This window comes from Podarcis vaucheri, assembly GCF_965113315.1.
Source record: "Podarcis vaucheri genome assembly, chromosome: 16".
NCBI classification, from domain to species: domain Eukaryota; kingdom Metazoa; phylum Chordata; class Lepidosauria; order Squamata; family Lacertidae; genus Podarcis; species Podarcis vaucheri.
Window position 1 is genome coordinate 40,709,942 of NC_138754.1, and position 25,382 is coordinate 40,735,323.

General features: G+C 46.0%; 1 protein-coding gene and 2 long non-coding RNA genes across 10 annotated transcripts in view; 1 reads left to right on the top strand and 2 right to left on the bottom strand.

Moving 5' to 3' along the window:
* Positions 1–6,699, bottom strand: part of ATP2A2 (ATPase sarcoplasmic/endoplasmic reticulum Ca2+ transporting 2) — a 53,989-nt gene extending 47,290 nt beyond the window's left edge. For all 3 annotated transcript variants that reach the window (XR_014214629.1, XM_082203776.1, XM_082203775.1), the window contains exons 1-3: positions 5,684–6,699; positions 4,648–4,665; positions 4,477–4,559 (exon numbers count right to left, since the gene is read on the bottom strand). Coding sequence is in view for 2 of the 3 variants with exons in the window: in XM_082203776.1 (XP_082059902.1) it covers positions 4,477–4,559; positions 4,648–4,665; positions 5,684–5,801 (219 nt within the window). In the remaining variant the exon portion in view is untranslated. The remainder of the gene's footprint in view (positions 1–4,476; positions 4,560–4,647; positions 4,666–5,683) is intronic.
* Positions 6,700–7,157: 458 nt separating this feature from the next.
* LOC309521388 lies at positions 7,158–15,108 on the top strand. 6 transcript variants are annotated; one of them, XR_014214637.1, is made up of 4 exons: positions 7,158–8,138; positions 12,114–12,249; positions 13,658–13,859; positions 14,735–15,108. It is a non-coding gene; the product is annotated as an uncharacterized lncRNA (long non-coding RNA). The 6 variants fall into 6 exon arrangements; XR_014214639.1 differs by lacking the exon at positions 12,114–12,249 and adding an exon at positions 12,801–12,952 and having other exon boundaries at positions 7,158–8,089; XR_014214640.1 differs by having other exon boundaries at positions 7,158–7,337.
* A 2,150-nt stretch (positions 15,109–17,258) lies between these two features.
* On the bottom strand, positions 17,259–21,123 carry LOC309521399. The gene is made up of 2 exons (XR_014214658.1): positions 21,076–21,123; positions 17,259–18,245 (listed from the first exon to the last, which is right to left on the bottom strand). It is a non-coding gene; the product is annotated as an uncharacterized lncRNA (long non-coding RNA).
* Between the last annotated feature and the right edge of the window lie 4,259 nt (positions 21,124–25,382).

Below are 25,382 nucleotides of genomic sequence, written 5' to 3' on the forward strand. Positions count from 1 at the left end.
GCGGTTTTTTCGTCTTGTGAAGCAACCGTATTAGCGGCTTAGCGCTATTAGCGGTTTAGCGGCTATTAAAGGCTTAGCGGATTAGCAGCTAAAAGGCTATTAGCGGTTTAGCGGCTTAGAAAAAGGGGGGGCGAAAAAAAATCGGAACACTTGCAAGACGTTTTCGTCTTGCAAAGCAAGGCCATAGGGAAAATCGTCTTGCGAAGCAGCTCAAAAACGGAAAACCCTTTCGTCTAGCGGGTTTTCCGTCTTGCGAGGCATTCGTCTTGCGGGGCACCACTGTACTACTTTTCCTAATCTATAGGGTAGTGGTTCTCACATTCTGTCCTTATCTTACAAACAAAGCACCATGCACACAAACTTTGGGTGTTCTGAGTTTTAAATCATCAACAAGACTGTTCAAGATGAACATGTAGCAAGCACTCATCAGCAGAGAAAGGGGAAGTTGCATATTCTTATTATTTTTATAGACTTACAGACCTGAACACATGAATATGGAAGCAAAATAAAATCATCCAGAATTACACACAATACATAATTCTCTGCACATTAAAGTAACCTTCCACAACCTTGTTTTCTCTGATGTTGTTGGACCAAACTGCATCATCCCTGAGCATTGGCTATGCTGGTTGGGAATGATGGGGGCTGTAGTCTACAGTCTGTGGAACCAAGATTGGGGAAGGTTGTATTTAAGCAAAATGCTTGTTTTGCAGTAAAACAGATAAAAGACACTGTCTTATTTCCCTCAGAGGGGAAATGCAAAATGTATAGGCCCACGTTTTCCCCTAATGTACACTTCACAGTTGTCCTTTTAAGCACTGCCTGGCCTCTTTGTAAATTAATCATCACAACTCCTCAGGAGCACAGTTCTCCCATTATTCTGGAGGGAAGAGGCTTATTCAAGTGCACTTCACTATTAGGGCCCTTTAAATACTTTGTTCCAACATTAAGATTCCAAATTGCATCAGAAATTCAAGGGGAAAAGTGAGGAAGCATCTTTTTCAGGTCTCCAAGTGAGTGCAATACTTTTTCTATATTGTACACTTCAACCAACTGGCAGACATGACAGATGTTACACTATACCAGTGATGGACAAACTTGGCCCTCCAGCTGTTTTGGGACTACAATTCCCATCATCCCTGACCACTGGTCCTGTTAGCTAAGGATGATGGGAGTTGTAGTCCCAAAACAGCTGGAGAGCCAAGTTTGGCCATCACTGCACTACACCATACTTAATGTGAACATGCGTGTGCTGGTGCATTCAAAGTTCTTGCTCCACTCCTCCCCAGTTCCTGCTACGCTACCAGGAAACAATCCTGGCTTGTCATGACGTCTAAACCCAGGTTCATTGTTTGGAGAGAAACAAGCCACAAGTAGTAACCAAGGTTTATTTTTAGAATACTGATCATGGTTTGTTTGGGGGAAATCAAACCATGAGCTGGGTTTCAGATATCACAACAAGCCAGACTCCTACTTGGTTCCCTGTGGCAGACCAGAGGAACTCAGCACGAACTTTTCAGCAGCATGCACCAGCACACTAGCTTATTCACACAGAAACAATTTATTCTTCAAACTATGGTTTAATGTGTGGTGTCAAAAAGCCTATAGGCTAGAATGTTGTCAGCTTTGGACCTATGGAAACTTAGCAATTCTAAAGACAATCTCAAAAGCTTCTGCTAGGATTGCATTTCAACATCCATATGCAACCTTAACCAAAGAAATTGTTCAAGAGCAACTATTCAAGGATTACAGTCATTTTTTAAAATAAAATAGCCAATAGTGAGTAAACTAACACAAGTATCTTTGATCTATACTCTATACAGGCCTACATTACTGAAATCAGCATAAAATTAAACCTCAAGATTACAGTGGTACCTCCAGTTATGAACTTAATTTGTTCTGGAGGTCTGTTTGTAAGCGGAAACTGTTCTTAACATGAGGCGTGTTTTCACTAATGGTGCCTCCCACTGCTGCTGGGCTGCTCGACTATAGCTCGCATCCTGGGGCAAAGTCCGCAACACGAGGTTCCACTGTATAGCAATAACTTTTAATAATTCAGTTAAATAAGACTATATGGAGAGCAAAATTATTCACATTTTTCTGCTAGCTTTTAACTCTGGAATTAACATCCCCCAGATTCAGTTTCAAAATATTAGAATATATTCTGGAGAAATAAATTCACTGGTTTGCTTCCTGGAAATTGTTTAAGGAAAGATTCTTCCAGGAAAACCCAACCCACGCTATAATATCTGTAGGGAATTCTATGCATGGTAAGTCAAGGCATGTCATCTCACATTGTTAACGTGCACAGCTTTTCAGACGTAGTGCTCACTAACTGTCCGCTTTCAGAATGCATAATTCTTGAGCATTTCTAATCAAATCATAAACACAAATAATGGACTGTCACTCAAAATCAGGTTTATAACCAATAATGCTATTTTAAAACTGCAAATGTATTTTGAATATGCACAAGTGATCCACATTTACTAACATACCTTCTAAAGGTAAAGGTAAAGGTACCCCTGCCCGAACGGGCCAGTCTTGACAGACTCTGGGGTTTGTGCGCCCATCTCACTCAAGAGGCCGGGGGCCAGCGCTGTCCGGAGACACTTCCGGGTCACGTGGCCAGCGTGACAAAGCTGCATCTGGCGAGCCAGCGCAGCACACGGAACGCCGTTTACCTTCCCGCTGGTAAGCGGTCCCTATTTATCTACTTGCACCCGGGGGTGCTTTCGAACTGCTAGGTTGGCAGGCCTACTCACAACTTCCTTTACATAAAATGTTCGCTCATTTTAAAGTGGCATAGTCATATATAGTTAACTTTTGTAAGAAAAAAACCAGAATGACTAAGCCAATCGTCTCCACAAGAAAAATCAGTGCCAAGCTTTGACTAACTGCAATGATGCATAAGTACCAGAACTGAAGACCATCTTCTTTGAAAGCACATGCCAGTGTCAAGATATCTGAAACCCTCACTGGCTCAAGATCAGCAACATGCTATGCTACATATTAGTACAGGGGGTAACCCTCCTCTCACCCGTTTTTTCCTGATCGTATTTCCTACTGCCACAATTATTTTGCAAACACTTAAGAGAGCTCTGCACCATTTACTGTTTTCTACTCTTATACCTTCTAAAAAGGCCCCAAAGATTAAATTTAGTTCCTCTGAAAACTGCCACATAAATCCACAATTGGGGAGAGCTATCTTGGAGGTTCCACATATAACCCATTTTTAAACCCCCTTCTTCCCACCACAGTGCCTTGTGATCCCTGAAAAGCTGCTCCTGGAAATAATGGGGCTCTCCAGAACTGCTAATATGTCACAAAAAGCTGCAGTTAAAGGGGAACTCTAGAGTTGCCATATATAATGAAAGCACATGTTGGTGTGCACACAGTCCTACAAACCCCAGCCTTCTCTAACCTACCTTTCAGGTTACAAAGCGCTGTACATTCTTTATCTCCATCATCCTCACATCAGCCCTGTCCATAGTTTAGGCTGGCACTACATGCCCAATGCTACCAAGCATTTTAGAGCTAAAGTCTCACCAAAGAGAACACTACCATTTGCACCATGCCAACCTGTTTAAGTATCATCTCCACATGTAATGCTTTTATAGTTTACCCCTTCCTTTTCAGCATGTCAGAATGTGTGAACCATGACCACCCTCTGTTTCGATCTTTGCTGCATATCTAACTGTTTCTCCGCAAACACAGACCTGGCATCAGGCAATGTTAAGTCTATTCAACGGCTTTTAAATAAGGAAGAAGTAAAAATATCCAGAACCGGTTTCACAGTCCCATCCTACCAATTCTGCATGTAAAGCAGGAGGCTTCCCAAAGGTCAGTTACCAAATTTGGTCAACAATGGTGCCATCACTGCTGTCATCATTCTTGTCACTGTCAAGAGCAACAACTGTCACCTTGCTATTATCAGCGAGGGAAGGCAACTGGAATATTCCCCCATGCAAATTCTATTTACAGTTGCATCCAAAAAAAGATTTCCAGCAGTCTCAGTTAGTTTCATAACAATCAACCATACAAAGAATACTAGTTCACCTTCTTACTGGGGCCAAGGTTAACAGGCAAGAACTGGGAGATCCTACTTCAAATAAAGAAATATCATCAATCCCATGGATACTATGTATCAAAAAATGTTAGTGTGTATCTGGTTTAACTGGTATGCAATCCTGGCCCCATATTAAAACACAACTTTGAACTGCAGTATCCCAGCAAAATCAAACTTGTTCTGAGAAAATATGGTTAGGATTGAGGTCAAAGTAACTGCACTAAAATCCAGAGACAAAACACTTTCTGGTAGAAAACATGATACTCGGTCCCAAGGCTTTAAAACTTAAGGCAAATTAAAAGGTATGTTTTTTGCACTTCTCAGTTTAAGAACTTTTGAAGAATCTGCATGGCAAGTTTATATACATGGCAGGTCAGACAAATATGAAATAAAAAATATAAGATACTTACAAACGATATACACGCTGCCAACAACAAAATTCTAACTAATAAATCTTCAAACTGTTCGATAACAAGCTCAAGTAAAGTTTTTCCTGCCAAGAAAAAATGTAGACATAAGTTGTCAAATATACACTGATTAATGTCATGTAGAAATATGAAATGCCTCACAAACTTGCTTACCTTCTTCAGCTGGTAGCTCTTTAAGAGATAAGGATTTCCGGAAAGCACGTCAAAGAAAGGAAGAAAAAACAAGATATTATTAGAAACTAGTATAATAGGATCCATGCTTGAAGCCCCAGCTGCATTAAATGGTTTTTTAGAATGTTTAACTTAATATCAAAGGCACAAACAATGTAATGGTTAAGGTGCCTTCTTTCACTGAGACAGAGAGCAGGCCTCATGCTCCCAGCATTTTACCCTAAGCATCAAGCTGGTGAGGTTACAAATTCAGCCAAGTCATCACTGCTGCCAACCATAACTTCTAATGGAGCTTCACACACAGGGTCAAAGGTGTTTAAACACACACACCTCTCTTAAGCCTCAGACAAAGAGATTTTATTTTTTCCTCAACCTTCCTTTTTCAAAAAGCAAGGAGGAAAGAAAATACACTTATTCACTTTTCAAGGGTAGCTCCCTCACCTCTGGCCCCGTCATACAATTTCCTATGCAAATGCCGGTTTTGCAACACAGTGAAAGCAGTGTGCCTTCTCGCCCCCCTCCCGCACCTTCACAATCCTCTTTTTAAACCAAGAGCGTTTAACAGGAATGAGGAACCAAGCCGGAAGGAAAAGAACAAAAGAAACAAAGGTCAAATAAGCAATAGGCTAAGATGCTAAGAACGGGAGGGAAAAGAGAGATATAAAACGTGTTGCGTGTAAAACAGAAGCAGCTCTGCCCTCGTTAAAGGTGAAAGGGAAGCGGGCGGGCAGCTTGTACGCTGGAACAGCCCCAGAAGCCTGGGGCACGGAAGGGAACCCACGAGGTGGATCGAGAGTCAGCCATCTTCTCTCTCCCTTTCCTTTTATTCCGGTTCCTGAAGCAGATGCCGGTTTTTTCGGGGGGGGGTGCGCGGATGTGTCCTGTGCGTGGCTGGCCACACGATTAGGCCTTGAGAAGGGGCCGAGGGAAGAGGAGAAGAATGGCGATAAAAAGAAATGCGGAGGGAAGCGAGGGGGGAGGCAATCCCAGCAGCATCTCCCCTCCGGCGAGGACCTACCGTTGGCGCCCCATCTCTCCTTGAGCTTCTTGACCTGCTCCAAGCTGAGCCCGGTGCTCTCGTTGACGCTGAAATACGCCAAAACTTCCTCCACGGTCTTCGTGTGCGCGTTCTCCATGGCTGAGGCCGGCGGAGGAGAAGCAGCAGCAGCAAATGGAGCCTCGCTCGGGTTTCCCTCGCCTTCCTTCGCTGCCTCTCTTCCTCTTCCTTCTTCGCAGCAGCAGCAGCAAATAAAAAAAAAAGCGGCGCCTACCCTCGCTCACCACTAGCCGCCCTCGCCGCCCTCCCTTCCCCTACGGATCCCCACTCCTCCTCCCCGGATTTGTCACCATCCAAGACAAGAGATCCAGAGGGGGCCCGGCGCTTTCTAGCAAGGCGAAGCCAGCCAGTAGATCAAGGCTCGCGCACCCCCTTGGGGAGAGGTCTTTCGGGGGGAGGGACGGCCCGCAGCTACCACCAGGGTGAGGGGGCAAGAAACCCCCTTTTCCCCTCCTCCCACCCCAACTCAGAAAGGCACCCCCTTTTTTTCTTTTTTACTGGCAAGGGTGCGTCACCCAGCCCTCTCCGCTCTCCCTCAGGGTGAGGGGTCCAACTCGAGGGGTGTTTTGTGAGGGGGGTGGCAAAAATAGGAAGAAGGGGCTGCTACCCAAACTGGGGGGGGGGGTTATAAAATGAGACGCCCCCTTTTAAAGAATTCCTCCCTCCCCTGACTTCGCAGTCAGGAACTGGCCCTTGGCGCCTCGCCTCCCTCCGGGTTCGCTGAGGTGCGAGCGCCCTCAGGGTTGGGGGCAGAGAGAAGCGCCCCACCCGCCTCTGACGGGGCAGCAGCGGCGGCTCCTCGGCGCGCTCTTCCCCGGCTCGGCAGCGCAGGCCTCGGTCGGCTCTCCGGCTTCCTGCCCCCCTTTTTGTGTGTGGCGGCGGCGGCGGCGGGGCTTTTGGGGTGTCCCTTTCTCCCGCTTCCTGCCCTCCCTCGTCCCGGCTCCCCTCCCCGGCGCTGGCTGAGCCGGCGGCCGCTGCTCTAATAGAATTTATCCGAGCCAACTCGCGGTTGCCCCTCTTGCGGCCGCGGCATGTGGACGATGCTCATTGGCCGAGAGAGGAGAGCGAAGGGAGGGGGGAGGGAAGAGGCCCCGCCCACCCATCGTGACGTCACCGCGAAAACCCGTATCCTGCTCCTGCTGCTGCTGCTGAGATTTCGCCAGAAGCCGGGAAGAGGCGCGAGGGAGGGAGGAGGAGGAGGAGGAGGAGGGAGTCACTGGCGTCTACGAAACGAATAATAAAAAAATGAGCCCCCCGCCCCGCGGATTGATTTTGCGGCGCGCGCTGACGCTTGGTGCCGTACAACTCCGGGAACGGCCTCGCTTGGAAAGGGAGGGGGCGGGCGGGCGTCGAAACCAAAGCACTGTAAACCGGTTTGAAAAGGATCCGAGGCCAGTCTCTCGAGCGCCTTCCTCTTTCCAGCCGAGCTGGGGGAGGGGAGGCGAGCTGCCCGTTGGCCTCCCTGAGGCGACGCTGGGCGGCCGTTGGCCTCTCCGCCCGCCTCCGGGTCCCGTCAGGTCAAGGGGCCGCGTGGCCGGCCTTCACACGCACCCGACACGCCCCGCTGACCTTTCCAACACCTGAGCCTACCTGAATCTTTTAAACACGTTAACATGTGTGTGTGTGAACATGTTGAAGCGCGCACACGCGTTCTACCTCTCAAAAGGCATTCTTATTCTTCGTTTTTCTGCCGTTTCCACACAGCTGCCATGGGCAGATGCGCCCCCCCCCGCGATTCTAACAGCACTTTTTAATATACAACATGTTTTTTACACTCTTGGCATGTTCACCTCACGAAGTCTTGCCTGAAGTACAGTCGCTATTGTTGATTTGATTAATTACTCTTATCCCCTCAACCCCACCCTTTTATGCCTGCAGACCTGAAAAACAGTTGACAGGATTAAAAGCAATTGAGGCAAGGAACATATAAGCAGTCGTATGAACTACATCAAACTATTTGAAAGGACCACAGATAAAAGCAAATAAAAAAGCAGATTAAAAACAGATCAAAATCATTGGGGGGGGGGAGGAGAGAGGAAGGATGGAATACAAAATTGAAGGCTTTGTGGAATAAAAACCGCAACTCTGACACAGAAGAGGCCCAGTGGGTCTTCAAAGGGCGGATATCCCACAGTCATACAATGTCACCACCAAACGGCCCTTTCCAATGTTTCTTGGTCTTCCAAGCTGGGCAGTCTTTCCCCTGCTGCCTAGCTGTTGGCTGATAGCAGACAGGACTGGATTCTGACTTGTTATAAAACAGATTCCAGTGTGCCTGAGCTGAAAGTGCTTTGATTTGATCTATTTAAGGTCAAACTTCCAGGCATTTCAACTGTGCATTATGCTGTTTAAGATCATCAGTCTTCCGTAAGTATTGCTGGAACACACAAGAGGACCATGCCTCAACCTCAAGCAGGTGGCACCAACATTATTTATTTACTACTAGTTGCCTTGTACCTGGCATTGCTTAGGACTGTAAGAAGCTAAAAAAGAAAGTGCAATTTTGAAAGGTTCAGTCCACCATCTTGATTCAAAATAGCATCTAATTGTATCCAAACATAGACAAAAACTTGATCTCAGGAACCATCATACAAAATTTGGTTACGATATCTTAAGTGTCCAAATGAACAGCAAACAAATAGATTATTATTTTTTTAACAAATTATATTTGGGATATCAGATTACAATTTGGGAGGAAGATTAGTTCTTGCGTTTCCCACCCCTGCGTATTGATATATACTATAAAACTTGGTGCCAGTGGTGTCCTCTAGATGTTGTTGGACTACAGCTTCTGTTTATCGCTGACCATTGGCCATGCTTTCTGGGAGTAATGAGAGTTGGAGTCTAACAACATCTGGAAGGCACTACATGATAGGCTAGGTAAAGGTACATGCGGGCCAGTCGTGTCCGACTCTGGGGTTGCGCGCCCATCTCGCTTAAGAGGCCGGGGGCCAGCGCTGTCCGAAGACACTTCCGGGTTACGTGGCCAGCGTGACAAGCTGCATCTGCTGAGCCAGCGCAGCACACGGAAACGCCATTTACCTTCCCGCTAGTAAGCGGTCCCTATTTATCTGCTTGCACTTAGGGGTGCTTTCGAACTGCTAGGTGGGCAGGAGCTGGGACCGAACGACGGGAGCTCACCCCGCCGCGGGGATTCGAACCGCCGACCTGACGATCGGCAAGTCCTAGGCGCTGAGGTTTTACCCACAGCGCTACCCACGTCCCTACATGATAGGCTATCTTAATATAAAACAAGTGGTGTTGGCATTCGTCAAATGTTGGAGAATACGCATCAACCCCTTCTTTCTGCCCCCTAATGTTTTTTAACCAGCAAAAGTATGCACACCAAGGCAGTACTAGAACAGGAAATTCTGCTCCTTCTGAAAAACTGCTTATTAGTACAAAATGCTTCCCTAGATTTTAGAGCAGCTTTATCATCCAGTGATAAAAGCTTGTCTGAGAGGGCATGATGGGTCAACACATTTTATCAGGTAGGAGTTAAAATTAGTACTTCTCTTGCCGGAAAGGAGCTAGAACCTTGAAAGAAGAATGAACTATCTATGCAGATGCAATCAAAGTGTGGACAGGTCTACAAATAGGCTAATTCTGTCCCTTAAAACCAACATTGAAATATTACTCCCTGCCCCTGTTTACCTCTGTGGAATTTAGATGAGAGCATCAGGCTCTCCTGAAGGGATAATAATTTGGAAACGCATGGTGTTTTCTTGACCAATTTATCTCTCTTCACTGGCAAGCAAGTTATTTTGGCCTGTCTGTGAGAAGGCATCAAAGCTGATTGTAAACTGTGGAAGCATGAAAGCTTCAGGCAGATTAATTTTTGAGCTGGAGCAAGCTACAGAGAAATGTAACTAAAAGGGAGCCCAACACATACGAATTCTCTGCTCCCGAGGAGCTGAGATTGCAGTGTGAATGCAGAGTGGGACCTTGGCAAGAAAGGCAGCACCGCAAGAGGTCAAATTAATTCTCAGTGAAATCCTGTTGGCTTTAATGGAATAAAATCCCTGTTCATTAATCTGATGAAGTTGGCCGTCACTCATGCTGCAAGATATCCTTTCACCTCTAAAGTAATCCTGAATATTTTAATAGAGATTATGAAGGCTTTGAATCAGGATACCTGAAAGCTTAGCATCCAGGTCATGTGAAGTGATAAGAAGGCAAAGAGTTACACTGAGCATGTGCAGATTGTCCCTGTTTCATGGTAGCCGTATCCAGACCCCCCACAAGTTCCTACTTTAGGTTCCTCATCAGGATTTACCTCTTTCATTAAACCTTTGGCCTAATCTCATAATTCTCACCCTGATCCAAAATTATGTCTAAAATTTAACTCAATTTCTCACCTACTCTCTGTGTGAAACTTCACTTATCCTTTCTCCCCCCCTTTTTGTCTCCCTCACAATACAAATATAGTTTGTGAGAAAGACCTATAGTGCAAGGGTTTTTCCACTTCTCTTATTCTGCAAATGTTAATGGCGCTGTATATATGAAGGCGGGAAAGAAATTGAATATATGCTCTCTCTCTCTCTCTCTCTCTCTCTCTCTCTCTCTCCCTCCCTCCCTCCCTCCCTCCCTCCTATGAAAATACCATATATTGGCTAATGGTACTTAGTGTAATTGTCCATTCCATTACGGCCAAATATGTTACTTTTAGGTGCCAGGCAAAAATGTTTCTTTTCATACAGGCTTTTGGCCTTTAACTTGGAGTGTTTTAGATTTTGTGGCCTCCACTAATGGGTGGGATGTGTTGAATTGCCTTTTATGCACATAAATGCTTTTAGCTTTTCTGTTTAGTTTTATCTTGGTTTTATTTTTTATTATATCAAATGTGTAAGAAATAATAATTACAAAATATAACTCACTGGACAGAATATTAATCAGCCCTGAATACTAAAATATACACACAAGTACCTTCCACTTTGGATTATACTATTCTAGTCTATTGACCTGATATTCCTTCTTCATCTATCTGTATTAGAACCAGACCCCAACATTCTGTCATAGGCTGACCTAAACACAGATTCAATATGGGACCTGTGAAAGAGGATAGGGAGTCAGACAGAAGCATTCTTGATTCATAATGGACGGAAAATGATCCCATTGCTTTGTCCGCTATAAGTTAATTGCTTGTTTTCTTCTCCTATGGAGAAAAAGCTGTGCATGAGGTCAATGAGGGTAGCATTGCTCTCTGCTCTGACACTAGATGACCCAACCCTCTCTGACAGGCTATATATTGGACTACAACTCCCATCCGTTCCAGCATGATCCAGAGAATCATGGGAGTTTGTAGTCCGAAACATCTGGAGAGCATCTGGAGAGCATCAGATTAGTGAAGGCTGCCATGGGGTGTAATTTTCCATTTCCTCCAAACCTGAGTGGTGCCAAAGGAGGATGTTTTGGGACAGGAGTTGGAGCAGCCAAGGAGCTGTCCAGCAGAATCTGGAAGGCTGGGCAGGGGACCTCCCCCTCACAGCTGTTGCACCAACGATTTGCAATCAGTAACTGATGGTTTTACAGTAGACCCGGCTCTGCCTCTTCTGGCATCTCCATGGGGCTCTGATCCAGAGCATGCACTAGTACGTACCTGCTCTTCCCGAGCAGGACTGAGGACATGGAGGCTTCAGTCTTCCAAACAAACATTTGGTCCCTCATTATTGCAGCCTTCTCAAGAGGGGAATATTTAAGTTCTTTCTTAGGAGTTGTTAACTTCCCAGGGTCCCCATCTGTGCTGGGGCTCAAAGTTGGGTTCTGCTTCTCCTTTGTGGAGAAAGTCTGGTTTGGTTCAGGGTCTGCACATAGGCTGGTACTGATACAGATTCATTTTGGTATTTAGACAGAGGACATCCTCCACTCCCACTCCAGTCTTTGCAATGCAGAAGCTTTCCATCTGCATACATCCTGCCCATCATCATGGTGGGTATTTCACTAGCAAAGAGTTGCAATCATGTGGCATTAGGAGGAAGGCATTTCAGTTCAGAGAGTGTGGCTTGTTTCAGGCCCCAGCACTGAAGTACTGCAGAATTTGTAGATACAGAATGAATCAGGGTTTCCATCTTCGTTGCCACAAAGTGTTAGTGGGTAAAGCATTTTTAAAAAATGAATGAAAGCAGAAATGGGATTTGGTCTCAAGAAGGACATCTGCTTAAAATGATCATGCACTCACCCCACATTATGTCAGGTGGCAGATTTGTTAGTTATGCTGGTGGCTGTCCTCAATATGTGTGACAATGGAGTTCTCTTTGATGCTCAAATGTCAGGCCAGTGTTTAATGGCTTTGGCTGGAGTTAAGCAAAGCACAGGAGGGTGCCATTCAAAATCCCCATGCAGTTCAGTCAGTTCATCCAAATGCTGACCTGCAATGCCCTTTCTATTTCAGGTCTGGGCCCCATCCATATAGATGCAGACAATATTCAACCTTCTCCCCATCAGACAATAGCCTAGACTGTTGTATGTGTGCAGATGGATAAATAGGGCTATACTTAAGTGTCCACTGCCATCCAGGTTGAAACCAGGTAGTTCCATTATGTTTTAATCCAATTTTAGCTACAGTTCTTAAGCTGTGGAGTTCAATTCAGATACTATATGACCAGACCACTGTGACTCTCAGTGTTTGTTGCTGTTGTCATAACTGCTCACAGAAATTAAGTTCCCAATGATCCTATAACTCAGCAGTGAAAAAATGTGAGCGGAAAACTATTTTAACTTTCCTATTGAGTAAAACATAGATGGTGAAATGGTGGTAAAGGAAACTAATCTATTCCTCCTACATTTTAGGCCATGTGCACGCAAACAGGTCTCCTCCACTGGTTGCTGTGACAGGTAGGATTCGGTGCTATCTCAGCAAGTGAAGGAGGAGAGAGCAGAAAGCTGTTGTTGGAGGAATCCATTAGCAGCTCCTGGTTTTGATTCTTTTTGTGGGCTCTCATGTACCCAAGTAACATTGGGCCCACTCACAGCAGCTGCCACCCACCCACTTTCCTACCACCTCGGTAGTTAGGTAATTTAGGACTCTGGACTTAACCAACTGACACCTGCCCCTCCCCTCTGGGCCCATTCTCCACAGTGGGGCAGAAGCAGATAGTGACAGTGAAGAGTGGATGGAGCAGCAAGAGTTGCTGAAATTTCCCAGGGAACATAAGGACATCAGAAGAGCCCTGTTGGATCAGACCAGAAGCCCATGCAGTCCAACATCCTGTTATGCTGCTGGCCCACCAGGTGCCGATGGGAAGCCCATCAGGAGAACAGGAGTGCAAGAGCTCTCACTCACTGTTGTTCTCCAACAACTAGTATTCAGCGGCAGGCTGCTGCCTTCGTACATAGCCACCATGACCAATAGCCCTTGATAGCCTTATCTTCCATGAACCTGTGAATCCCATCTCACAGGTAGGTAAGTAGGCTAGGGTAGCAAAACAGGAGCAGTAAGATGGCCACTGCTGTCCAGCAGCACATTCAAGAGGGCTGCCATCAGTGGAGGAGGCTTGTGCCAGTGGAGGGGGGGGGTGCAGCTGCCCTGCTATGCCAACCACTGACACTAGTCTGGGTCTGGGGGATTGACTGGGAGGCTAAATTAGAAAGCTGTAGGCCTGCGTTGCCGTCTGGCAGCCTATAAACATTGCCTGCAATTGCATAAAAATTAGAAGATGATAAAGCTGCATTTCTCTGATAGAATAAAACAGTTTAAATATAGCAACTATAGTTGGGTATTTTTGTAGTCATCTTGCTCTTTGATATCATGGGAATATGTCAAGCTCTATTTAAGAAGCTTAAAGCTTTGAACTACTTTTTTATTTTAAGAAATACATTTTAGGTGATTGGAATAGTTGTACAAACCCAGTAAGGGAAAACTTCTCATATGTTGTTTTAAGTGTATGTAAACGGAACAATTATTTGTGTGTCTGTGTGTATTATCTTTCTTGCCAGGCAATAGTGGGTGTTCCTGTTAGCATCAGGAGGTTGAAACTGGCAAGAGTCCTGAGATTATGGCTTCAGAAGGCAGCAGCTGAATTTCAATGACTTTTCCAACGGGCCTTTCATCCCTCTCTGCATTTGTTCACAATATAAGTAATGCCGGTGAATCAGTTTCTATGAGCTGTGGGATGAAGAGTCAAAGTCTGGGTTGTTGGTATGTTTCATTCTTTAATTCTCCCCCCCCCAAGCCTCCACATTAATATTTTGTTTGTCAGGAACATTCCTGTTTGGAACCAGCTTTCAAAACTGTCCTATCCATTGCCTCTGCGTGATTGAATTTTGTATGTACCTACCTGGATCCTGAGATCATCAGTTGTCCTTTTCCCAGTATCCCCATAAGCTAATATATGAAAGGTGGCAAAGAGAAAGAAGTAATTTTGAGAGGTAGTTCCTGGTTATGGAATACCCTTCCCTTGAATGGCTTACCTGGCACCAAATTTTCAGCACCAGGTAAAGTCCCTCACTCTGTCAAGGCCAGTTAATTATCTGCATTTCACTGTTTTAGGCTGTGTGGCTTTAGCTCTGTGTGGATTTCTGCTAGCTGCTGGATTATATAATTTTTGTTAAATTGTGTTGATATTTTCTCTGATGTCATTTGGCGTTTTTGTGTTTTTGTGCTGCTACTGGTTGATCTTATTATTATTGTAGTCTATTTTATGCTGTGCATTTTCTATACAACCTTGGGTAGTGGGTCACTAATAAATGCAACACACATACATTATTTAAAAATTCAAATTCCTTTTGGACATGAAGTTTGTGGTGAAGTCACAATGGGATGATTTTATCTTGTCAATTTTGTGTACTGAATATTTATTGCAAGTCACAGCCTTCTCCAGTCCTACACCACTAGCCCAGGTGCTTTTGGCTCCCTGAAATGTGTCCTCAAACTGTGATATTGCCTCTTGCTTGTCTTGGTGAAAAGGTGTGTGCATGTGTGTTTCTAAACCCCTGGCTTTTGCAAAGTCAAAGGGGGTCACAACGGTTGCTTTGCTCATTCAGAGAATCTTGCTCTCTCACTTTTTGCTGCAGTCCTGCCCACCACTGACATGCCAGCCCCAGAAGAAATGTGGTCCTCAGGTTGAAAGGATTTCAGTGGAACCATAGTAGCCCCAACTCCATGGGAGTCAATGACAAAGGCAGCAGCGCCCATTGAAATGAAGAAGTGCCTCACTGAAAAGTGGTGCTAATAGCGACAGTAGAATTGTTTAAGGCTCAGTCTGAGAACGACCGTTGCTGAAGCAACATTTGAGCTCTGCTCTTCCAAATTCTCCAGCCTGAGCCCTGCACAGAGTTCTCCAGGGTGCTACTGAAACTTGCCTTGCCTCTGTGCTGCTAAGGCTGCTCCTCAAATCAGAATATTATATTGCAGAGAAATAAAAAGAAAACTTGATGGCTTCTAGAAAGACTTGCATTTCTCATTTCTGCTGTTTGTTCCCTGGTTATTCCTCATTTGGACGACTAGGAGCTTGTCTACCCCAGAGTTCACTATGCGTTCATTGTGTCTTTGCATTTCCATTTAATTTGCATAGTCCACAAGTAATTATCTTCAAACACCACCAATATTGTTGATTCTCCACTGTGAATTTGGGGTTACCCAATATGGAGATAATCCAATAAATTGAGGGAAATTGATCTCTAAACTTCTGCACTTGAGGGTCACAGATTATTTGGGGGTTTTTTGTGTGTGGGGTGGATGGCTTAGTCTTCACTTTCTGCCACTACTTCCTCAATGCTTTCATTGCTTTTCTGGCTGTGCTTGTAACAACATGCAGTGCTCTCCTAAATGAAGGAGCTCACTCTTGATCCCTCAGATTTGCATGAAATCAAAAAAATGCAAAGCAAACCACTCCATAGGATTGTGCTGAGAATTTACAATTGCCTGACTCTGTGCTTTTGTGCACTTCCTGGGCAGGGTTTTATTTTTTAAGGTGCCTGCACAGCTATTGATGTGCATGCCCTGTTGGTACTTAATCAGCATAATAGAAGAAAGATATTAGAAGATGGGGACATACAGAAAAGGTAACCCCTACTGGTATGAATGAGAAAGACCCAACTAGCTCCTGACATACAAATCCAAGCATGTGCGGGTGTAGATGACTGGCCTAATTTGAAGGTGGGGGAGCGGATTAACAGCTAAATAATGCTCAAACACAGACAAGCCCTACTAATGTACTGTATATTGGCCATCTTGGTTTGCCATGCAAAGAAGTGCTTGACTCCCCTCTCAGGCTCTGCACTTTCATTTTTGGTTCTGTGTTGCCAGCAACAGTTTGCTGTATGACATTTTCTCAGTAGGTTTATTCTTACTAATGTTGCCTCTATAATGTTTTTTTTAAAAAACGAATTCAACTAGCTCAGCCCCCCAAAATATATGACAATAAAAGCTCTATATTAACAAGGTGAAGTGAAATAGGAATGTACTTCCTCCCTGCCGCTGTGCTCCCCCCTTCCACTGTGTGCCGAAAACTGCCCCCTCTTGTTTCTGTAAGAGCAGGGAACGTTCCACAAGAGCTTGGTGCTTGACTTCTCTGCCCCAGGGGCAAGGAAGATGAGTAGCAATGCTGCATGCCAGAACACTTGCCTGTCATTGGAATTCAGTGGGGAGGGGATGTTCCAGTGGTGGTGGAAGTGGTGGGGCAAGAGTGGTGCCGCCTCTTGCACTTCCACTGCCTGAGGCAGCTGCTTCACCCCACCTAATGGGTGAGCTGGCTCTGCATTGACAAGTTTCTCCTAAAACCCAGCCACTTAGACGGGGGCCTAACCTATAACCCTCCAGATGTTGTTGGACTCCAACTCCCATCAGCCCCTGTCAGGATGGTCAACCGGGATGGGAGTCACAAGTCCAACAACATCTGGAGGGTTACAGGTTCTGCAGCCCTTCTCCAAAGATTTAACCTAAACAGGATATGCCCAGAAGAGACTTTGAGCCCAGAGAACAACATTCACAGAGAGTTCCCAGAGCTCAATATTTTGAGGCTCAGTGTCCTGCTTTTCTCTTTGCCTTGTGCATAGCTCTTATCTACGTCAGAGGGATTTATATGCTCACTGAAATTGTCCTGACCTCCAAACCCTTTTCTATTTTAGGCTGTTTGACTTCTTGACATTTTCCCGGTTATTCTCAGATGTTTTGCTGCATTCTACCTAAAGCTACACTATGCTGGAGACACATGTAAAGCCAACAGCTTTCCCTCTTTAGAGCCATTTAGTTATTTGATTCAGAAAAACGGGTTGCCAGGTTTTAGAATATTCCTGCCTGGCTGTCTCAATTCCTTTAGCAGCCTGGCATGCTAATAGGAAGTAGGTGAAGCATTTCCTGGCATGGAGATAAAACTATGAGGAAAGCTTTCACTTGCTAGATTTCTGGGTCAGACATAGGAGTAGAGACAGAAAAAAGTTGGCATTTTTATTCAGAACATTCCACTGCAATTCAATTAACAGTTGGCTGTATTTTAACAGGTTTTTTAAATAAAAGAACCCTCTTGCGGATTGCACAAACATGAATTGCAAAAGCAATATTAAATGTGCACTTCCAGATACAATTTTTTTGGGGGGTGGGGGGTGAAGGATCAATATCTACATGGCAGTTATTGGGAGTACCTGATCCTCTTATGAGCGCATTTGCTCTCCACATCACACACAAACAGAAGTGCTTGCTTTCATGGGATAGGACTCAGTGATTCAGGTCTTGGTAGGAGGAATTGCAAGGCAGAATCAAGGCAGGAACAGGCACCCAGGTGAGCAGGTAGAAGTCAAGAAAACTGACAAGTCAAGGGGTGGCACCTTGGGGGTGGAATGAGGGCATGGACCAGCCCTGCCCTGTTGTGCTAAAACTATCGTTTTAATGGGGATGGGGTTTTAACTTGGGTGGATGTTGTTTATTTGTGGGGATATTTTAAATTGTTCTTAAGCATTATATGTTAATTTGTATTATGTATTTGTATTTTTTGGTTATACAAGGCCAGGGCTCAGCAAGGTTTACCTCATCTGGGACAGTTCACTCCAGCGGAGATCCGTCTGTGGGCCGGATTGCCCACGATTTCTGGCGTCTGCATCTGCACAGACATGAGTCCCTGCGTTGTGCTGCGCCGGTTTAGCACAGTGCGTGGGGACTCACTCAGCGGTTTGGGAGTGGCTTGTGGGCCGGTTAAATGATCCACGTGGGCTGCTTGTGGCCCATGGGCCTTAGGTTGCCTATCCCTGTACAAGGCTGATTAATATTCTACAGCCTTTTAAATGTGTTTGTGGGAGGGGGTATTATTGTTTTGTTGTTTTTATTCAAACTATTTATTTGTGCTTTTACCTTGTATTTTTATCTTGTGAACTGCCCTGAGATCTTGTAATGAAGGGCAGAATATCCTAATAAATTACTGCTGCTACTACTACTAATGGTTGCAGAACATGAATGTTTTCCTTGGGCGAATGGAACTGGATGGGCATCATTACGGGACGTTCAGCAGAGCTGCCAGCTTTTAAATAGCTGAAATCAGAGGCACCAGGTGCCTGGAAGTCCTTCAAGGTTGTTTCCAGGGAGCAGGAGCCACTGCGGAGAGCAAGAGAAATACATAAAAATAGCTTCAACATTTCCCAGCAAACCCATCAGCTTTTTCTCGCCTTAGACCATACCAAAATAGAAAATAATTAACTGGGAGCAAAATGTGTGACCTAATGTGTATGTGTGTGTATGCAAGGGAGAGTGCTGGGAGGTTTGGAAGTAATTAGATGCAAAGCTGCTAATATTCCATTAAAATATCTGTGGCTTCTCAGTGCAGTCAGGAAAAGTTAATCTATTCTGTGCCATTAATACTAAAGCATCGGTTGTCAGAAGCTTCATTCCACAATCTCTTCCACACTTGCACATTTCTTTGCCCACTAGGCTGAAAGTCTGACTGGGGATGGAGCTGTGTAACCACGGGCAGTACAGAATCTGGTCAATGGCATGACATTGGACATTGAGAGATCTCCGCTTCAGTCTTGGTTTTGGACAAAGGTATTTGAAACACATTGGCCTTGTCTGGCAGTGACGCGCTGAACAGCAGCGGTGGCCATGGAGAGGCAACGGGATGCAGCCTCATAGTTCCTGCAGCCACAGCCGCCATCGCTTGGGACAAGTGGCAGCTCATCCTCCTCCCCAAACCTGGCAGCAGTAGCAGTGGCGGGGGAAAGAGGGACTGTCCCTGGAAAATAGGAACACTTGGGAGGGTATGAGAAGAGTTTACCAATTAGGGTGGGGGCACACCATGCATGTAAAACACATTCCCCCATCCCTAGAAAGAATTTTGGGCAGTGGCGTAGCGTGGGGGGTGCAGGGGGGCCAGCCGCACCGGGTGCAACATCTGGGGGGGTTGCGCTCGCACTCGCAGCTCTCTGCCCCTTCATGGGTTAGGGGGCGCAAATTACTTGCCTTGCTGACAACCCACGCTACGCCACTGATTTTGGGAAAGTCTGCTGGGAATTGTAGCTCCTTGAGAAAACTACAATGCGCAGGATTGTGTGTGTGTGTGTAGGGGGTGCTTTTAAATGTATGTTGTATACATAGTGAGCTCCCACAATGAAATGTGCTTTCTCCTCCATGATTTATACAGTTCCAGCAGTCTAAGGCAGCTCCACAGGAGAGACTCTTGGTATCAGTCTTGACTACAACTGTTGTTGTGGCTGAGAACCTGTTAAGGAACACACCCAGTACCAAACAGCAGACAAGCCACCTAACACTTAAATCACAGGAAATCACGGAGCTACAGGAACAATCAGACTTCATGGCCAGGCTTTTAAAATCTAAACAAGGAAGGCTTGTCACAAAAGGTTTGCAAAGGCATTATTAGGGGAATTGCTCATTGCCCTCTTTGGATTAGATGACCCATTAATGTTCTGAGGAAGTGATACTGGAGTAATAAACATCTAATGTAAACCCTAATCTCTCTAACCTCTCAACGGCTGGCAGTCAGGAGGATTTCCTGGCACTAAATGTGAAATTTGGCTAGGTTATCGGGAAATCCCATACCTCACGTCTGGGTTGGGGGCGTTGACATACAGTGGAGATGTTTTCCTGCGACTTTGATATATGAGTACATTCAGTTTGCTTTCTTGCACCTTTATCTGAGGATTCCCTTTTGGAATTCAACCCGTTCTAAAGCTGCACCTGTTTTCCTGGGTGATGCTGATTGGTTACGTCTCAGCTAATTAATTTATAGGTGATGTGCACCAGTCACCTCCTGGGGTAATTGCCAGCTGACCCTAACTGCAGTTTTCAGCGTGGGGACCTTGTATTTTATCAGTAAATGGCAAAATGCATGTCATTATGACAGGGCTGAGGAGAGTCCTGGGCTTGTACGCTGTAAGAAGAAGCCTTGCAGGTGAAGTGTGTGCCTCTGGCTGGTCTGCACACAGACACCTCCTGCACCACCCCTGAGGGATCTTGGTTAGTGGTCAGGGTAAGAAGCAGGTGCTGCCCTCTGCATAACATACCCAAGTTCTTTTCACAGGAAAAATGAATTGTGACCAGCACCTTATGCAAGAGAAAATAAGAGGGCTCCATCAGGTATACTGATGGGGGGGGGTCAAAGATGGCCCCTGCTCCTAGTGGCCTGTCTTCAGCTGCACAGCCTGTCCTGGTCTTGGTCACTTGAGGCTGGGAAGGTGACTTTCATACAGATAGAGGACAGATTGGTGTTTGTGTTTTTATTCAAGCCCAGTGAGCTAATCCTGCACTCAGCTTTCAGATTCCCCATTCTTTCCCAATGGACTAGTTACCAAAAAAGAAAATCCAGCCCTGCTGCAGGCCTGTATTAAGAACCTGACCAGGAAGCTGTAGTTAATTACCAACCTCTGTGTGCAGCCTGAATCAGCAGCCAGACAACACAGTGTTGACCTCAGAGCTTGTGTTGTCCTGGGGACGGGGGGAGGAGGGGCACAGGATGGGAAGGAAATCGTTTAACATTTTTGGATTACAGACTGACAGGCTTGAGAAGCCTGCACATAGCATAGAGGAAAGACAAATCATACTTCACTTCAAAGCCAAGAGGAATTATCTTAGGGTAGCTGCAGGAACCTTTTTCTACAGCAAGTGCCTTTCCAATTGCCAGCTCTGACAGAGTGCTGGTCTCCTTTTACAAATGATGGTTTCCCTTTTCCAACAGCTCAGTTCTATGCATGCTTACTTAGAGGTAAGCACCATTTTGTTCAGCAAGTCTTACTTCCAAAAAAGCATGCATAGAATTTCAGCTGGGAGCTGGATCTTACCTTTGTGAAATGTAAACAACACAACCGATTTTCTTTTCTCTTTCTCTTGAGGATACCATGAAGTATGTGTGGAGTAAGAAGCAAAATACTAGAAATTTAGCTAGTCATGTTTTGTAGCCAGTTTTGCTGCATACCTGAGTGTGATGACCTCAAACAGCCATTCTCTGGGGCTTTCATGTGGGTTATAGCAGGACAATATCTGGGAGGCAGGGAAACCAGAAGAACGGATTCCTGGTAAGAAACCTGCTTTGTCATAACTGGAAACAGCACATCACTTTTATTTATTCTGTGTGAGGAATTTGCTCCCTTAGACACAATGGCTAGAAATTTTCAGTCATTCCTCCTCCTGGTGGTCTGCCAGCACAGATAGACTGCAACTCTTCAGTATCAAATGCCTGTTATCGCCTACCTACACAGTATGTTCAGAAGGTATGTGGAACCTCTGACACTTTAGCTGTTGTTAGATTCCCCACTGACCCTGGCAGCATAGCTGGTGGTCAAGGATAATAATAATAATAATAATAATAATAATAATAATAATAATAATAATAATAATTTTTATTTATACCTCGCCCTCCCCAGCCAAGGCTGGGCTCAGGGCGGCTAACAAGCAATAATAAAAACAAGTTGAATGAATACAACTCAAAAACAAGATTAAAATACAACATTAAAATATTGAAACATTAAAATATTAAAATGTAGCCTCATCGCAGGAGGAGAAAGGAAAAAGAAAGAGGGGGAGGGAATCAAAGTGGCTCCAAGCCAAAGGCCAGGCGGAACAACTCTGTCTTACAGGCCCTGCGGAAAGAAATCAGATCCTGCAGGGCCCTGGTCTCATGAGACAGACCGTTCCACCAGGCCGGAGCCAGTGTGGAAAAGGCCCTGGCTCTGGTTGATGCTAATCTAACTTCCTTAGGGCCCGGGACCACTTGTTGTTTAGTCGTGTCCGACTCTTCGTGACCCCCTGGACCAGAGCACGCCAGGCACTCCTGTCTTCCACTGCCTGTGGGACCACTAGGGTGTTGCTATTTATGGACCTTAAGGTCCTCCGTGGGGCATACGGGGAGAGGCAGTCCCGTGGGTACGAGGGTCCTAGGTCATGAAGGGCTTGAAAGGTCAAAAGCAGCACCTTAAATCTGAACCTGTACTTCACCGGGAGCCAGTGCAGCTGGAAAAGCACTGGGAGTTGTAGTCCAGAAACATCTGCATTTACACAGCTTGGCCACCGCAGTGTAAAGAAACAGGAGTCAGTGGCTGCATAGACACATCATACATTTAAAACATCCAGTGCCCATTTAAAGTCCATGGCTTTCCCTGAAGAAATCCTGGGAACTGTCTTTTCCCCTCACAGAGCAACAATTCCCAGCACTTAAACTACTAATGTACTCCCAGGATTCTTTGGGGTAGCCATATGTGCTTTAAATGTGTGGTGTGGATCTGCCATATTCCCCTTGTGCCTGACAGCGTTTTGTTCAGGTGGCACTTAATAAGATCACAGTCAAGAGTTTCCCAACCCTGTGTAAACAGAAAAAAATCCATGCACTTCCTAAAACAAGGCCACGGCAATGAATCCCTTCAGAAGAATCTTAACATTTTAATTTGTTTGGCATTTTATTTCCCTGAGCATCCACGGTGTCAGTTTCAGGTTTTGGAGGGCCTTTATTATGAATTGATTGGATTTATATACTGATTTTCTGACAAGGCCCCCAAGGCAGTTTACAATTTTAAAACACTAAAGCCAAATAACTTGCATAAAATGTAGAATGACAGACTCCTCTCTCGGGCCAACTGGGAGCCAATGGTGTGTGTTGCTCACTGGCCTGGGCTTCCTTGCTTCTGCCTCCCCTCAGGGCACACAGGTCCTGGCAGCCCTAGGGAAGGTGGAGGAACAGATGCCTCAACACATCCTTCACGGCCCTCACTCCCTAAGTGATTCTACATCCTTGCTCCAGAGTAATATTGTCAGTGGTCACAGTAAGGTAAAGTGACCCCTGACTTTTAAGTCCAGTTGGGGTTGCGGCGCTCATTTTGCTCTACAGGCCGAGAAAGCAGGCGTTTGTCCGCAGACAGCTTCCGGGTCATGTGGCCAGCATGACTAAGCCACTTCTGGCAAAACCAGAGCAGAACACAGAAACACTGTTTACCTTCCCGCCGGAGTGGTACCTATTTATCTACTTGCACTTTGACGTGCTTTCAAACTGCTAGGTTGGCAGGAGCAGGGACTGAGCAACAGGAGCTCACCCCGTCGCGGGGATTCAAACCACAGACCTTCTGATCAGCAAGCCCTAGGTTCTGTGGCTTAACCCACAGCGCCACCCGCATCCCTTATTGTCAGTGGTCACAGTAGATTTCAGCAGATACCTGGCCATGTTGACCCTTGCTGCTGGGCCTGCATCCATGTGATTCTAAACATTTATTTCACCCAGGCCCTCAGAGTGCTCTAACAAATGTCTACGTTGGGGGCGCTGCCTGCGGGCGCCCCTCCCATCCAATTCTTCACCGTGCGTAGAGATATCAGCCTCTGGAGTGATATCAGCAAGGCAGTCGTCACTGGAGGGGATCCTCAGGATGCTGAGACACAGTCCAATCTGAAGCAGCTTTCCTCCTTGAATGTGGTGGACCCAAGGGGTGGTGCCAGCGATCTTCACAGCTGTGGGTGTGGAGAGCAGATGGGCCCTTCCAGCACGGTTGCAGTGGTGCCTGGGACCAGTCTTATCCACACCTCGTCACTTGGCTCAAACTGGTCACGCAAGGAGTTCGGGCCTGGGTCCACCTGTTGAGAGAGAGAATCTCGAGAGAGTGACTGTACATAGTTACTCAATTGCACATCTTGGCTAGCATATGGAGTTAACATTCTAACATATGGGACTGGTCTCCCAAACAGAACTTCAAAAGGTGACAAGTGGGTCCGTTTGGACGGAAGACTACGGACCCTGAGTAATGCCAAGGGCAACATGGTCACCCAATTAGACCCGGTTTCCTGTGTCAGCTTGGACAGCTGATTCTTTAGAGTCCTGTTTATTCTTTCCACCTTTCCATAACTCTGGGGTCTATAAGCAGTATGCAGCTTCCAATTGATCTGGAGCGCTTTAGCCAGTCCCTGTAGGACTACATGAACGAATGCTGGTCCATTATCAGATCCTATGGACCTTGGCAATCCATAGCGAGGGATGATTTCCTTAAGCAGGCACCTGGTTACTTCAATTGCCTTTTCAGTCTTTGTTGGCCATGCTTCGACCCATCCGGTGTAGGTGCACACTGCCACCAGCAGGTAGCGATATAGTCCACAACGGGGTAATTCAGTGAAGTCCACAACAAGATCTTCCATAGGTGCAGTTCCACTGTGCTGAACTCCCAGGGGAGCCAGTGGTCCGGTTCTGGGATTATTCTTTTGACATAGCAGACATTTCCTGGAAACCTGGGCTGCCAGTTGATAAAGGTGGGTTATATAGAAGCACTTTGCCAGCTGCTTGGTGGTAGCATCTGGCCCCATGTGGGTTGACTCATGGTATCTCTGAGTTATCTGCCGAGACAGGGACTCTGGAATCCATAGCCTGTCATCAGGGGTGAGGTACCATCCTTCTTTGGTCAATGTCAGCTCCTGGGCATCTGCAGTGTCCCTTTCCTGTTGTGTGTAAGCCGGCTTGTCAGCGGTGCTTAAAATTTCTTCTGGGATCAGTGCTCCAATGATCGGAGCTGGGGCCAGTTCCCGGGCTGCTTCCTTGGCCACTTTGTCTGCCAATCGATTTCCTCTGGCCACTTCCCCTGGTCCAGTTGTGTGTCCATAACAATGGATAACTGCTACTGCTTCGGGCTCCCATACAGCACCCAGAAGGTTCAATAAGGCTTGTGGGTGGGCCACCTGGCTTCCTCTGGAGGTAAGCAAACCTCTTTCTTTCCATAAGGCTCCATGGGCATGTAAAGTCAGGAATGCATACTTAGAATCTGCATAAATGTTTATCTTCTGTCCCTTTGCCAGGCTCAGGGCTCTGGTAAGCGCAGTTAGTTCTGCCAGCTGGGCCGATGTTCCAGGTGGGAGTGACTTTGCTTCAATCACCTGGTCTTCCAGGGCTACCACTGCATAGCCTGCCTTCCGCTGCCCAGCCTCGTTTGCCTCGTCTTTGAGATCAGGCCTGCTGGAATATACTTTGTCCATTACTTCAATGCAATCGTGCATCTGCTCCTCACCTTCTCCTACCGGCAACAGGGTAGCTGGGTTGAGGGCAGTGGTGACTTGGAACTTCAAACGTGGGTGCAACAATAACATCTGACACTTTCTCATCTTTGCTTGGGAGAGAAAATAGGTACCCTTCATGTCAAGCAGTGCTGGGACTGCGTGTGGAGTCACACAAACAGTGTCTTGACCAAAAGTAAATTTGTCTGCTTTGTTCAGTAGGGTGGCTACTGCCACAATCACTCTCATACGGGGGGGGGCAACCTC